Source organism: Euwallacea similis, chromosome 6 (genome assembly GCF_039881205.1).
Source record: "Euwallacea similis isolate ESF13 chromosome 6, ESF131.1, whole genome shotgun sequence".
NCBI lineage: Eukaryota > Metazoa > Arthropoda > Insecta > Coleoptera > Curculionidae > Euwallacea > Euwallacea similis.
The window spans coordinates 2,452,253-2,467,671 of NC_089614.1; the positions used below are offsets into that span (position 1 = coordinate 2,452,253).

At 33.5% G+C, this 15,419-nt stretch overlaps 1 protein-coding gene across 1 annotated transcript; it reads left to right on the forward strand.

Annotated features, from left to right (window-relative positions):
* The first annotated feature begins 658 nt into the window (after positions 1 to 658).
* Positions 659 to 9,728, forward strand: LOC136409547 (uncharacterized). Its single transcript, XM_066391124.1, has 14 exons — positions 659 to 677; positions 739 to 858; positions 1,303 to 1,421; positions 1,806 to 1,884; positions 2,073 to 2,239; positions 2,296 to 2,399; positions 2,628 to 2,684; positions 4,018 to 4,105; positions 7,899 to 8,022; positions 8,369 to 8,487; positions 8,607 to 8,685; positions 9,002 to 9,162; positions 9,387 to 9,493; positions 9,573 to 9,728. Exons 2-14 carry the CDS (start codon positions 774 to 776, stop codon positions 9,634 to 9,636), a joined length of 1,353 nt encoding a protein of 450 aa, XP_066247221.1. The 5' UTR covers positions 659 to 677; positions 739 to 773; the 3' UTR covers positions 9,637 to 9,728.
* The last annotated feature ends 5,691 nt before the right edge of the window (positions 9,729 to 15,419 follow it).

Genomic DNA, 15,419 nt, shown 5'->3' on the forward strand with positions numbered 1-15,419 from the left:
CCACAATAACCTCGATAAAGGAACAATAAAACATCTGCAGTAGTTTTAAACTATAAACACTAATTAACTACCCATAAAAGCAATAAAATTAAAATTTTATTCTGTGCCGATGATGATTGGAATTCTTAGTTATTGATGTGTAATTCAGGTAAGAAATTATATATATTTTTACTATTTTTATACGGCCTGTGTACTCATCATCAATTTTATATTTTTATATGCAGGAAAAAAATAGCATTTTTTATTATGCGATGGGGAAAACTCACTAATGTGGAAAGTAACTTTTTAGCACTACTTAGATACGATATTTTTTCTACGATTCATTTACATGTGACCAATGCACTTACATTATTTGTACGAATTTTCACAGTGGTTGAATAATATGTCTCATGTGTAGGAGACTTCTATAAATTAAAGACATAAACTAAATTTTTTCAATATTTATTCTGTTTTGTCTAAAATTTCCCACGTAATCTCCTTATTCACCAATGTTCTGATCCAGATAATTTGTGTAATTTTGGACATTTTTCCATATTGCAAGTTCATACACAATTCCTTGAAAAGAATTGTGGCAAAATATTCACATTAAATAGTCCATTCTGAACGCAATCAAACAATGGCAATTATGAGCTATAAAAATTATCAATACTTTTGTCACGGGAAAATTCGTTTTGTGTGTAAGTTTGTTGCCTTTAATTAGTATAAAAAGTGAGCTAAATTATTTCTAGTTTTATCTAGAAGCCAATTTATTTGGTGATCGATCGTGGGGCAAAATGCACGCTAAACTACTTACACTTGTGTTGGTGAGTTGCAGCTTAGTTGGGTGGGCCTGGACTTCGAGTTGTGGGAAAATATTTTGTAAGTTACATATATGTATAAGAATTAAGTCAAAATTCTTAATGTTTCCTAAAAAAACAATCGGATGCAAGGCGATTCTTTTAAATAATTTATAATCTTTTATGTAAATTTCATTTTCAACTCTAATAAGTAACAGTTCAGCACTTTAATATCGCATAAATAATTGTTTTAAATTACTAATATGGTTAGTACGTAAACAAATGCACTTCTTCCAAGATAAGAAGCCGTTACACACTTAGCTACGCAATAGACATGATATATTCATTAACTAACATAATAATGAATCATGTAAGATATTTGCAATTTGCCATGCCTCAATTATTGTTTTTATAAAAATTACTACTAACATCAATTGCGTCACAAATATATTTCTTTATCCACTTAATGAATTGTTGATTTCATTACACCAAGATATCTAGTTTTCAAAGAATATTATTTATATAGCAAATAAGGTAACAGAAGCAGATGCTAAGCTTATCGTACGTAAGCACAATGAATTGCGGAAGCTCATAGCAAATGGGAAAATTCCTGGGCAGCCTAGAGGAATTAATCTTAAGAAACTGGTGAGTATACGGATTTTCTCGCTTCTAAAGCTAGTACTGTATTTGTGTAATTGTTAATGGTGACTCAGTTAAATATGTTAAGTTAGCGAAAATCTGCATCTTCCTTTTAAATCCTTAGAAAGCAATAATGCTCAGAAAGTTTTTTGAATTGATCTAAATGCATAGATGGTGATTCTCCTGTTAGGAACTTCTAACACGATACATCATTTGTTAGATTCTTAACTGATCTTATTAATTTTTTTTATTGATTTTGTAAATTGGGAAGCGCTTACAAATTAATTTCATTGTCAAAAATTACAGGCAAAATGTGTAACTCAAAAGGATATTTTGAAAATGAACACTTTTAGAACATTTTTGCAATTCAATTTTTCAATATTTTTATAGAAATATGATGCTGCATTAGCTGAAGCAGCCCAGAAGATAGCAAATTCCTGTGAATTTGCCCACAAAACTGTGCGTGATGGTAAGTAATGGCATCTTTCAGTTTTAGTTAGTATTAAAGTAACTATCAGAAGCATAGAGATATCCTTACAAACTAATGATAAATCTGTAAGTTCTAGTAAATCAAATCTAGTTGTCGCTTACACGAAAATAATAATTTGGCTCTTAAAAGTTCTAATTCTATGATTTCCTCAATATTTCATATCTTAGGACGTTGGCATGCAGTGGGACAAAATCTCTACATAATGTACTCAACAGCCTCTTCCAATGGTGTAGATTGGAATTCAGCTATACAAAATTGGTTCGATGAACATGAAGATTACAAATTTGGTCGTTGTTGTGAAAGTGGGTCTAAGGTGACTGGCCATTATACTCAGGTCACTTTGTTTACACAAATCCATGTTTCATAAACATTGACTAAAAAAAATTTTAGGTTGTTTGGGCAAATACAGAGTATGTCGGATGCGGTTTCACTTATTACGATACTAACGAGATATTCAAGTATCACAAGTTGTATGTTTGCAATTATGGACCTGCGTAAGTAATACTTACAATGTTTTTTTTATGATTTTTAAAATCTGCAAGTATTTTTGGTTTTCATGAAGTGTTGAGGTCTAATCCAGTTTAAGTCAAATTTAATTCCCGTTTTAATAAAATATACAATGTTGTGAAAAGTGAACTGAAAACGACGTTAATACGTCATGAGAACGTGATCATTTGAAATTTGTGCAGAATAAATACTAATTATTGTATAAAATATTTCAGTGGGAATTTTATAGGCCAGCTTCCATACCAAATTGGTAGCTCTGGGTGTGAAAATTTGTGTTGAACAGGAACATTTAATATACCAAAACTATCTTAGTTTTAGTATTGTTTTGATATTTTAGCGAAGATATTAAATATTTTAGAGTTTTAGTTACGAAATTGTTTTGTTTTCTTACGAAAACTGCCATTCTTATCACAAACTAGTTTTATTTATAACACTACTACATTGTTATATTAAATTAAAATAAATTCATTTGACACTCTCAGAAGAAAAAACACATAGAAATGATAATTCTTGTAAATGTAATTCTTGAATGTAGCGATATCTAGCGAAGAAAAGAGCATTGTCACCTTCGTTGAGGACATTGAGAAGAGCCGCACATAGGATGCGACTTTGTCCCTATCAATTTAAATGTTCTGAGTCATTTTCAAGAAAAACTTTAATTTTAGGTCTTACTCCATACTGAGTTAATTATTATTTTGCCAACTGAGAAGTTTTTCTGGAAAGAATGTTAAAAATATAAATATGAAAATTGCGAAACCTGAAATATGTTCGCAATTTCAAATAGCACGGATTATATAAAATGGTACACATAATGATAGAACAAATGAATTACAAATTTCTTCAGATTAATTCGTCTAGCTAGCTCAAGTACTTATCTGTCTACAACAAGTAGTATTAGTTCATTGTATTTATCGAAGATAAATTGTGTCTCTTCTGCAAACACGGTGCGCTATAAAAGAAGAATATAATTTATGTAATATTAGAAAAGAAAATAGAAAATATATGGAAATATAGATAGAGGCAGAGTGACAAATTCAGAACAGATTTTGAGTACTAGCGAACAGTTATGGTTAAGTATCTGCTTTGATCGATTAATATCAATTGTGCAGAATTCCATACATGATTAAGGTGTGTAGTTTCCGTAATTTTAAAATTGCCGATGACTTCTGCATAAAATTTCGCCCAACTTAGCCCATTTAACCAAATTTGTCTCCATTAATAAAAATGACTCCTACAACAACATAAATAATGGTCACCTTATACATAATCTTACTATACAAGGTGTTACTTTAAAAACTTCTCATCCATACTATCTCGAAACGGGATATATTTTACCGGAACATGTCGATTTATTTATCGAGGGGGAACAATTTTTATGTAGAACTCACTGCGCCTTTTTCAACCCTCTATCCCGTAGAGCGACCTTCTCAAATATTTTAAATGGTAGAGGGGGTTAAGTAATATATCATTTTAAATGGCTTTCATTCTCTATATTTTGGTACTTGTTATAAAAATAAAATATTATTTACTTATCTGTAGTAATGGTTGATGTTAGTAAATACTCAAATCAGTTAAATTTTATTGCGATAATTCGTGCGTAAAAAGATCCACAATTATTTTTATTTACGGGGAGCAAAGAAGATGGGCAAAAAGAATAGCTGAAGCTTTTATTGCTAGAAATCCTAATTCCAATGTAAGTCACAGATACGTTTTGAACTTAACACACAACTAAAACCTGAAACACAAAAAAAATCAATATTGATTCCTGGGAGATCATATTAATTCCTGAAAAAAAAAATTTAAAAACAGAGTTTCACATTAATTTCGATTCGAAGCAGAGGCGTCCACAATTGAGACCTAAAACAGAAGAAAAACATTTTAGTCTTCGAAATAACTTAAATTGTGATATCATTTTTTGGCCACGTCCAAAAATGGTCTTAAGTACCTTCCACAAAAGCCAAAATTACAAATAATTTCGACTTTCAACTAAAATTCTAATTACTTTGTTTTCATTTACCTGATAAAATTTAATTGTAAACCACAAGAAACAACAATCAGAACTTACCTCCGCGCACCAAAAGCGTGAGCTAGAATCACGTCAGTAACATCCACTTTTACTCACTAAATCATGGATATACTAACGGTGTACCTCAAAGGACTTTAAAACAAAAGGAAATCCAATTATCCCGATTACTAGTGCAGTGCCCATTAGGAATACCGTGTTCATCGCCGCGCTAATATTAGACTGAATCATCTACGAAGTGATGTCGGTACAACCTGCCCTTTGTAAAGCTGCAGTTAATCAGCATTGAAAACGATACGTGATATGCGATAGGAAGTAATATGCGATGCTTTCAGATTTAATAAAATGAGGGAAAAGTTGCCAATTCAAGGCAGCTGTTTCATTATGCAAACATACCCCAACGAAATAAAAAATACATTTCATGTTGCAAAGAGAACTTGATTGAAAAAGAAGTCACAGATTTTTTGAGAACAATACTAATTTAGAATTTCATACGTTGTGTTCATAAATGATATGCATATACAGGGTGTAACATAAGTAGGGGGTTTCCTTGTAACATGATGTAGACCTCCAAAAATTAAGCAATATTTTTATATAACATTTTTTCGAAATCTCAAAAACAAATGAAATATGCGCAGATAAATTTTAATAAATTTTTATATAAAATCTAAATCCATTTTTGCATAAAATAGAAAATTCAATATAAAGGTAATAAAATGTTCTATAAAAAATTATCAGCTATTGTAAGAACGCAAAAAACATTTAATGTTTACTATTTTTTTGAAATTTATCTATGCTGCGTAAAAATCAGTTGTGAAGTTAAGCTTCAAGTGTTATTTTGATAAACTATCACTACTTATACCATTAGTGCCTAAAGCCGCAATTAGTATGCTGCAAATTAAAATGCGGTGCGGTTAATTTAAATTAATAAATTAGAGGAAAACCATCTCTTCTAACAGCATACACAGATTCATGGATAAGGCGAGCGATAATTTGTGCAAATGAAACTAATGGAGACAATTTCGAACACCTTTTGTAGCCAGTCGCGGAGTGAGCAGTAGCTAAAGATATGATACTTATTAAAACTTTCATAGGCGCATATTTCGTTTTTTTTTTTGAGATTTCGAAAAATATTACTTAGTTTTTTGAAGTCTATGTCGTGTTAAAAGGAAAACCCCCATCCATATGACACCCCGTATAATAAAGATAAAACTACTACCAACCTTAACTTTTTGTCTCGGTCTGTTAAAAACTTAACCGCTTTCAGGGTTGAATAACATATCTGAGTTTATAAATTTAATTTTGCACATTTTCATTTGAAATTTAATCATTTTCGCGAGCGATGCGGGAGGAAATGCGGAAAAGCCATTAACCGCCATCAAGTGTTATCCTTTTGTTTCTGGAAGTTTCTAGACCTAAAGCGTTATTTCCGGATGCCGTAGTATCGCAAAACTGCACGTCGACTTGTTTGTACTGAAAAATCGATGTGAAAACAAGCGGCTCTTTTGCAAATGAAATCAATCTCGAAGAGGGTATCTTCAGCGTTGGAAATTTAGCATTCGGTAAAAAAATTCACCAAAATCAAGTGTTCCTTCTATAATTTGGAGTTTAATTTTGCATACTATTATATCTGAAGGAAGGAATGCGCCTAGGGAAGAAAAAGTTAGCGTTGTATCTAATGAATTCTTCGAACAAAAGTTTGCCGGATTATTAGTTTATTTCGTGTTACAAATATCTTATTTATCTTGCTACCACTCAGCTAAATCATCTAAGAATCGATATCTTTTGCAAAGGTGTTAATCATAGGACGAATGACCACAACGGTACGATGGTTCCTCCAAACATTCAAATAACTTTACACCCTTCTTTGCAAGCGTACGGTCTAGCCATGGAAACAATATACGAAACGAAATGATATGCAGCGTGTATATTCTTAATAAATGATATATAAACAATGACAAAAACCACTTGGAACGAGGTTAAATTAGACACCGATCACTTACCGCAAATAAACCTTGTGGAAATATAATCCATTCGGAATCCTGTTAACAAAAACTGTCATTCTTTGGTCATTGAAAAGAGAGATTTTAATTACTATTAATTTTGAAACAACATGCACTGCACTGCTCGATCTCACGTTCGCTTATGGCCTTTTTCTTTTGAATCGCCGAAACTTTTAGTTCGATGCAACTTGAGTTCCTTCCAAGCATGCTACTCAGTGATCATGTAACTTACGAGACCCGAATACAACCGAGATATTTATCATTTCCGGAAATATCCGGAAATGGTAAGTAAAGACGAAATTTAAAAGAGCAATTTTGACCCGACTGAATACAATTCAAGCAAGAAAATATCAAAATTTATTGAAACGACATTCCATTTCAAACAAAAATAAACATTACAAAAATTCATATTCTAAATTTATTCGATTGATAAACATTGGCTGCAGCGATTAATGCATTTTTTCTTTTGATGGTCGTCTTGACAAGTAATAAGTTAATAGGTTAGTAAATTGATTTAGTACAACAATTTTCTAATCAAAAGACATGTTTCAATAAAATAATCTTAACTAAATATTATATAGAATAAATAAAAATCAAAACACTAATAGAAAAAATGATTTTAAAATGATAAAAGACGCCTAACTTGCTAATAGCAACAGTCGAATGTGACAAATAAGGTATTAAAGTATAGAGAATGAAAAGCCCTTTAACATGATATATCACTTAACCCGCTTTACCATTGAAGATGTTTAAAAGGGAGCACTGCGAGATAGAGTTGAAAGAGGCGAGCTGAATTCCACATAAAAATTATTCTCCTGCAATAACAAAGTCGACGTATTCTGGCGATTAAAAAAAAATCTATCCCGTTTCGAGATAATAGGGTTAGGAAGTTTTCAAAATGATAACCAGTAGTAAATGTACATACCTTTGAAACTTGGCCAATTCGAATCATGTTTTGATAAAAGATGTAGGAAAATTTGCGTACCCGAAGTGAGACAATTGCAGCATAACATTTTCTCTCAACATTTTCATATCATCTAATAAACTTTTCTGTAATAGTAGATTTTTATAATGTAGTGGACCCCAGCGTTTGTATGAAAAACACCTGAAACGAGAGTAGATAAAACATATAGAACAATTAGTGTATTTAAATTAATCTTATCTGCTAAAGAAGCATGTGAGTAGGTATATTATTGGGTGTCTCAGTAAACTGTAATCTAAGGGAGAAGCAATTGTATTGAAGATATCAAAACTGTTCAATCTTAAATCCCATTTTATATTTTTTAATCTCCGAACAGTATAAACGTAGGAATTATACTTAACGAAGTATCTTGAAATACTGGGATACTCGTGATTAAATTTTAGACACCCTATATTATTCACTTCCACATATTTGTTATCACAGTTTTCACAAATTAGTCATATACGTATACGAGTTCATTATTCTAGTGCTATAAAAGATCCAAGAGAATCCGCATAAACAAGAAGTTGGACAAGTCACCAAGATGCATTTTAAACTCCTTTGGCTGTTGGTAGTGGTGTCTCTAGTTAGTTACTGCAAAGCTCAATGTGGTCGTTTACTGGGTAAGTTTTTTTAGTTTTTCAATTAAATATTTAATTTTCATTATTTTTTTTTACTTCTTTTTTACCTGCACTGATGTGTCCTTTTGCCCTGATTGCCACTTCTATAAATTCTTCTTGATCAACCAACTTGGCATTAATTGTCTGTTTGAAATATATCTCACCCATGCTTCATTAAATGACGTTACTTACCGATTATAATTGATCAAATTATATTTTAAATGAGCCTAAATATTGCGAAACTGACACAGTTTCCTTGAACACAAAATTTTGCTTAATATGTTATTCTGAAAAATTTATTTTGAAATATGCAGAAGTTTAATATTTTGCCTTTATGCCTTTATAACAGCAAACACTGTCCCTGAAGTAGATGCTGACTATATTGTCAACAAACATAACGAAGTCCGGCTGCGCATAGCAAATGGTCAAGTAGATGGTCAACCACGAGGAATTAATCTAAAGAGATTTGTAAGATATTTCTTTACTTTATGGTGCCATTCTATGAAAATTGTTATGTTAAATATTTATTACTTTATTCATTTAAATGTGAACGTCCTTATTTTTATCAATTTTCATGGTTTTTGTAGAAATACGACGCAGCTTTAGCAGAAGCTGCCCAAGACATTGCCAATACTTGTGTCTTTGAACATAGAGCAGTCCATGACGGTAAGTAAGTAAATTCCATTATTAGTTTGTTTATGTTAATTTGTTGAATGATAATTTAACTTCTGGCTTGGAAAGAACAGCTATTATCAAATGATAAGTAGGAACCATCTTTATTTGGGAGTACTTACTAAAGTCTAATTGGACTTGAAAATATTCGTGCTTTTAATGCATTTTATTTTATAACTGTTAGTTAATGACTAAGATATGATATGTTTTGAATGTGAAATGACTCTAATTCCAGCATGAGTATCGCAATTAGTTCTTATCATCATAATAATTGTGTTAATTAAGGAGGTGTACCTCATCTACTTTTCAGACCGGTTTTCGGTAGGTCAGAATCTTATCATGACTAGCTCGTCAGGCCCTTCTGAAGGCACTGACTGGGATTCTGCTATAGAAGGTTGGTTTAGCGAATATGTTTCCTATAACTATCAGGAATGTTGTGAAGGATTTGAAAAGACCGGACACTATACTCAGGTAATGGTTGTGTGCGCTGAATATGAAGTGATATTCTATACTATACAGGGTAATTCACATCTTACGGAGGAAAATTTAAGGGTAAAGATTAAAATAAACATTTTTTGTTAATAATTATTTTGCCAAGTCTCGTCAGAAAATGTTTATTTTGAACCCTAGTATCTATCCTGCTAAATTTTCCCTCGCTAGTTATGAATGACCTACTAGAAAGAATTTTTCTGTAGGTAGTTTGGGCGAATACAGAATACGTGGGGTGCGGATTTGCTTATTATGATAATTCTGACGGGAGCTTCCCCTACCACAAATTTTATGTTTGCAATTATGGACCTGCGTAAGTATCTGCCTGACGGTTATTCATTCTGAACTAAAGTAATTCGGTGAACATTAAAAAATATATTTCCTTGTTTTAGAGGTAATGTGGGAGGGCAGTTACCTTATGAGACTGGCGATTCCGGTTGCGAGAACCTATGCTAATTTTGCATGCAGCTTTGAGACCACTTTAATAACGAATACATCAATAAATGACTTACCTACTTAAGCAATAATAAGTTCCCAAATTTTCGAGTTGTGGAAGAAATGTGGTTACACAAGTTGGCCAGAAATAAAAACATCTTGGTGAATAATTGCATGCTTTACTTAATATTATTATTACTACCCCATACCTATTTTTGTCATTTTAATATGGACAATCTATTACTATTACTTTGCTACAAATGGTATATAGTTGTGGCGAGCGACTGTTGAGGGTAAAAATAGCGAAAAAAAGTGCATTGTGGCGCTGTAAAAATTCAAATTATTCTGCATCTTGGTAACGAATCAAGATTATTTTATCTTATATGAATGATTTAGAACTTTGAAGAGATATGTACTTGTCAGAGTATGTACAGGGTGTCCCATTTTCGTTGTAATCGTGGGATATCTCGGTTATTAACAAAGATAAAGAGATGCGGTTTTCGCGAACCTTTTTCACTTCTTAGTGAAACTAATGATGACGTTAACAGAATTGATCCAGCTATCTTAGTTTTTGCACTACAGGGCGTTTTTGAAAATATTGTATTTTGGGACCCCCCCTATAGTTTGAATATGTGTTAAATTATTGAAAATGTATAAACGGTGTCGGATAGAGATTTTTACGAAGAATCCAGTGGCATACTCGGATTTTATTTATAATTCTTAGTTTTCGAGATATGGACCAAACTTATGTTTTTTTTAACGGGACACCCTGTATATTTTTACCTATTTTGATTCTCCTAATTTTCTCCATTCCAAAGATACTAAACTCGATATGGTTATTTCAAATAATAATGTCAATAATTGACATGTTCTGAAAGAGGATAGTTTCTAGAGGCGGCCATATATAAAACAAAATAATTAGTGACAATTATAATTGTCAATAATTATATTAATAGTTAATATCTAATTAACAATATGAATTATAAAAGGGCTCAACGTATAATTTTATTTTTGGAACATGAATATATCACTAACAAAAACAAATTTACCATTTTTTTTTAACTGCATAATAATGTAAATTAAAGCAAATGTTCAAACTGATTTCCATTCACGTCTAAACACTTTTGACATAGTTTGGATATTCTGTTTAAGGCGTTTAAAACTATTACCGGGTGTCTTTCTAGGTATTGGTAAGCTTCCTCTGTAGCAATGCGTAAAGGCCGTGTAAGTTTAAGGGGTCAATTCGGCCCCCACGGGCGATCGATTTTTACCAATTGTCCCTATCACTCAAAGGACTTACCACATAAAATTTCAACTTCCTAAGTCTCACCATTCAAGGGTAGGACGGGGTTGAGGGTAAAAACTTTAAAACGCCATATCTCGGGAACTATTCATCGTACAGCGTGGGGCAAAATGGTGCGTCCTTCAGTAACCACCTTCTTATTTTCATATACTTGTAGATTTATCGGTTGATGTTAAAGGGCCGAAATCTCAAAAAAAAAACTTAGGTGATTTTAGAGAAGTTCGCACTTTGGTACACTAACCATTTTTGCACACTGTGTAGAGGGCCTCTCGAAGTATCTACCCACGTTGAATCAGATTTGTATCAAAATCAGTATTTGGGATATAGCGATTCAAAGTATACGTAGACCACGATGCAAAAAAACAGTATTTATCGCAATAAATATTTTAAAAAATTTTCTCACTTATGGCCTTAGTATAGTTGTACACATAGCAATAAACTATTGTGCCTAGTGGTGTGTATATTTACTTGGCAATTTTCGATTCGTTTTTTACAGTTTTTTAAATTATTATTCATGTGGGATTCTAAGGTCAAATAGATCTAACCCTTTTGCATATATGTAAAAACTTCTCTATTTTTAAGACAAAATCGAGGTACGATCAGGAAATCTTTGAGTTGTATATAGTGATAGTGCTAATATTGTTAATTAGGTTAGGCCTGTTAGTTTAAGATGAAAGAGTTTTGAGGGGGCTGATGTTGCCCCTATAGGACGCCTATGTATGTCGCAACCTGGTTAGAAATATTTTCCTCAGTTAAGAGGGTTTCGCAATCGTTATCTTCATGCGATTCTTATATTTTATGATTAACGTCTAACCACCCTTTATCGGTACTTGTGAGAAAGGATAGCCGCCCTTTGTCGGCATTTATGGAAATGTATCGACCAAGTGTTATCAATACCACGGTAACGTCGCAGGTGGTGTCATAAGTCGGTAATTGCTTTCTAGCCAGGGTACGACACTGTTTAATTACCCTTAGTTTAGTATTTAAGAGCGCCCCGAAGCTAGAGAGCTCTCTCTTTCTTTTGAGTGGCTCACCAGAACTATTATCCGCAAGTAGAATTCAAAGTGTATCCGTTAATATCAATAAACCCTATTGTTAAAACCCTAGATAACGTTGGAAAAACCTACATTTATTTTAAATTATGGAATCTAATGATTCATTACCTTCCACATCAGCGTCGCTGAATGTTAAGTGTGATTTGTTCACGTGCCTGAAGAAAAGTGCCTGGAAAGGCAAAATGTATCAACACTCCTGAAGACGTCCGTTTATATTCAAAAGTATTCTGTGTTGCAGTTCAACAGAATCGCACCGTGTGCGGATATTGCCGTATTTCCTTTTACAAAAAGCAAAGAATGCTGGTCCCAATTCAGCAAAACGCTGGACTTCCTAATGACATCTCTAAAAATCCTGTGGTGGAAGAGTCGATTCAGATTAATATCAACGAGAATAGCGATGATTCCGATACAGACGATACACGTGATCCTGAAGTTAAATATAATTTAATATCTAATGAACAGGCCGAAGAATTAGTTAGTCTGGAAATCGATCGCACCGTTGCAACTCACAAATATTGCATCATTTGTGGTGGTAATACAACTTCCAATTTGATGTTGATTCCCGAGAAGGCTCGTTGCCAGAGTTACGCAAAGAGAAAACTGTTTATTCCAATTGGCGATAGATGCTGTAGAAGTCACATCATTTTCGACTCATTTTTTGAGGAAGATTTAATGAAGATCAAGGTATATTCAAATATTTCTGAAATCACATCGAAAGAGCTCTCTTGCATGATGGAAAACTTAGCGATTAGTTGTGATAAAAGTTTGTTTGATCAAGTCTCGGATTTTTCTATGCCCGAAACACAATTAAGACTTTTCACAAGCTTGACTTGGGAGAATTTATTGCAGTTAAAAGAAATGCTAACGTCTCTTAGAAATTCTTGTAACAGAACCACCACACAGGCCATCGTTACCTTTTTATTCAAACTTAAAACCGGTAATTCACATGAACTAATTGCTTCCATTCTTCATTTACCCAATAAAGGGGTCGTCTCGGAGTATCTTAAATCAGTGAGATGTGCTTTTGTCCAAGATATTCTAGCTAAACACTTTGGATGTCAAAATACGACTAGGGAAAAAATTATATATGAAACTAGTCCAATTGCTCGAACAGTACTTAAAGCTGATAATGAGGATTTAATTCTGATATGTGATGGCACTTATGCTCGACATCAGAAAAGCACGAACAATGAATATCAAAGGAGATCGTTTTCTGGTCAAAAGAAAGTACCTTTATGTAAACCATTCACGATATGTACCACTAGTGGTTTTATTGTCGACATGCTTGGACCGTTCGGCGCAAACGAAAATGATGCGCGAATTTTAAGAACAATTCTGGAAGTTGAGAATACGGGATTATCCGATTTACTGGAAGCAAGGGATATTTTTGTACTGGACAGAGGATTTCGGGACGTAATAGAATATTTAAATATTAAAGGATACAAAACAGCCATGCCAGCTCTCAAAGGCAAACGCAAACAGTTAGAGAGTTTAGAAGCCAATCGCTCGAGACTTATAACAAAAGTCCGATGGGTCGTTGAAGCTGTTCACGGTATTTTGAAACAAAAATATCAATTACTTGACCGGAAAATAGATAATAAGATCGTCCCGACAATAGGCGAGTATTTTAGAATCGCGGCTTTTTTACAAAATCAGTTTGGGCAACGATTAACTTCCGATAAAGACGCAGGAGAAGAAATCATCGCAAGGATGCAAGCGCTAGTAGATACACCGAATTACTTGGCGGAAGAAGTAGAAACAGGAAAATGGGCGCGTAAGAAAGTTATTTTCAGACGGATTACTTCAAATGCGATAAAGGATTTCCCTCAATTAACAGAAGCTCAATTAATATTACTTTTCACAGGTACTTATCAATTGGGCCAAGCTAAATCGTATTTAGCAGAGATAACGAACGAAGATGGTTCCCTGAATGTTGACTACTTGAAAGAGAATGCAACTATTTTGAGAATACAATCTCGTTCTAGGCATAGTAATCGGAAAACCTACACCTCTTTCATCGATTATACGCTAAAACGAAATGATGTAGCAGGTATATGTCGCTATTGCTGTGATTGCGCGAATGGAAAGCGTACTGTCGGTTGTTGTTCTCATGTGGCTGCAATTATTTATTATTTATCACATGCTCGTTACTTAGCCCGAATTATCAACCCGGCCGAGATTTTAACCAACATGTTTAAGAACACTGGTTTCGTAGGTGTCCAAGAAGACAGTGATACGGATGAAGACGCTTGTTAGAAATCACAATATTAAAGATGGTTTATGGGAACAGTCTCCCATTTTCGGTAATAAATACTTAATATTGATTACCTTTCGTCTAGGGAGATTGTTTATGTCTGATTCTTTTCTGGCTACGTTGTGTTTTTATTTTTGGGTTCTATGTACCCTTTACTTCTTTGCATATGATACAGTTAGTCGTCGTCTGTAAGAGGTTACGGAATCACCTCAACCAAGCACTTTATTTCTTGTATAATATACTAATAGTTCATATACTATCAACGTGTATCATTCTGGTCACTCACACCCTGCATGGTTCATTTTACCAACAACGCTGACGTCACCACCCTACCTGATTAATAACCAGTCTTCTCAAAAACATTGAATTTCTTCCCTTCTTTTTGAGTACATAATTATACTTACTTGCCCATCACTTTAAAGGGCAGCTCTAGGGGCTCTATGCCGTATATATTGTATAACGAAGTCATTTGGTGTTGATGCTGTTTTCTGCCGCGTTAGTTATATGAATTATATGGATTTAGACTTATAAATTATTGATATTTATATATCTATATTTTCAGTCGTTATATCCCAAATACTGAATTTGGTACAAATCTGATTTAACGTGGGTAGGTACTTCGAGAGGCCCTCTATACAGTGTGCAAAAATGGTTAGTGTAGCAAAGTGCGAACTCCTCTAAAATCACCTAAGTTTTTTTTTGAGATTTCAGCCCTTTAACATCAACCGATAAATCTACAAGTATATGAAAATAAGAAGGTGGTTACTGAAGGACGCACCATTTTGCCCCACGCTGTACGATGAATAGTTTCCGAGATATGGCGTTTTAAAGTTTTCACCCTCAACCCCGTCCCTTAAATGGTGAGACTTAGGAAGTTGAAATTTTATGTGGTAAGTCCTTTGAGTGGTAGGGACAATTGGTAAAAATTTCAGATCGATCGCCCGTGGGGGCCGAATTGACCCCTTAACCATACACGGCCTTTGAAGCAGCGTGTTATAGAGGCCTATGGACAAGATGATCGCCAAGTAGATATTGGTAAGCGATTTGGTGCAAAAAAGGCTGCTGTGTGAGCCATTATCAAGCGATACAAGAAAATTGGTACTATTGAACCTGTACCAAAGTCAGGCCAGGCCGTTCTAGAAAAATGAGTGCTAGAACTACCGGAAGTTAAAATGGATAAGTTCGAGTGACC

What these genes read in the sequence shown, in the direction of transcription:
- LOC136409547 (XM_066391124.1), top strand. Translation starts at nt 774, where the DNA reads ATGCACGCTAAACTACTTACACTTGTGTTGGTGAGTTGCAGCTTAGTT. An exon ending in TCAATGTGGTCGTTTACTGG is followed by an intron (nt 8,023 to 8,368) that starts GTAAGTTTTTTT and finishes CCTTTATAACAG; the next exon opens with CAAACACTGTCCCTGAAGTA. An exon ending in ACATAGAGCAGTCCATGACG is followed by an intron (nt 8,686 to 9,001) that starts GTAAGTAAGTAA and finishes TCTACTTTTCAG; the next exon opens with ACCGGTTTTCGGTAGGTCAG.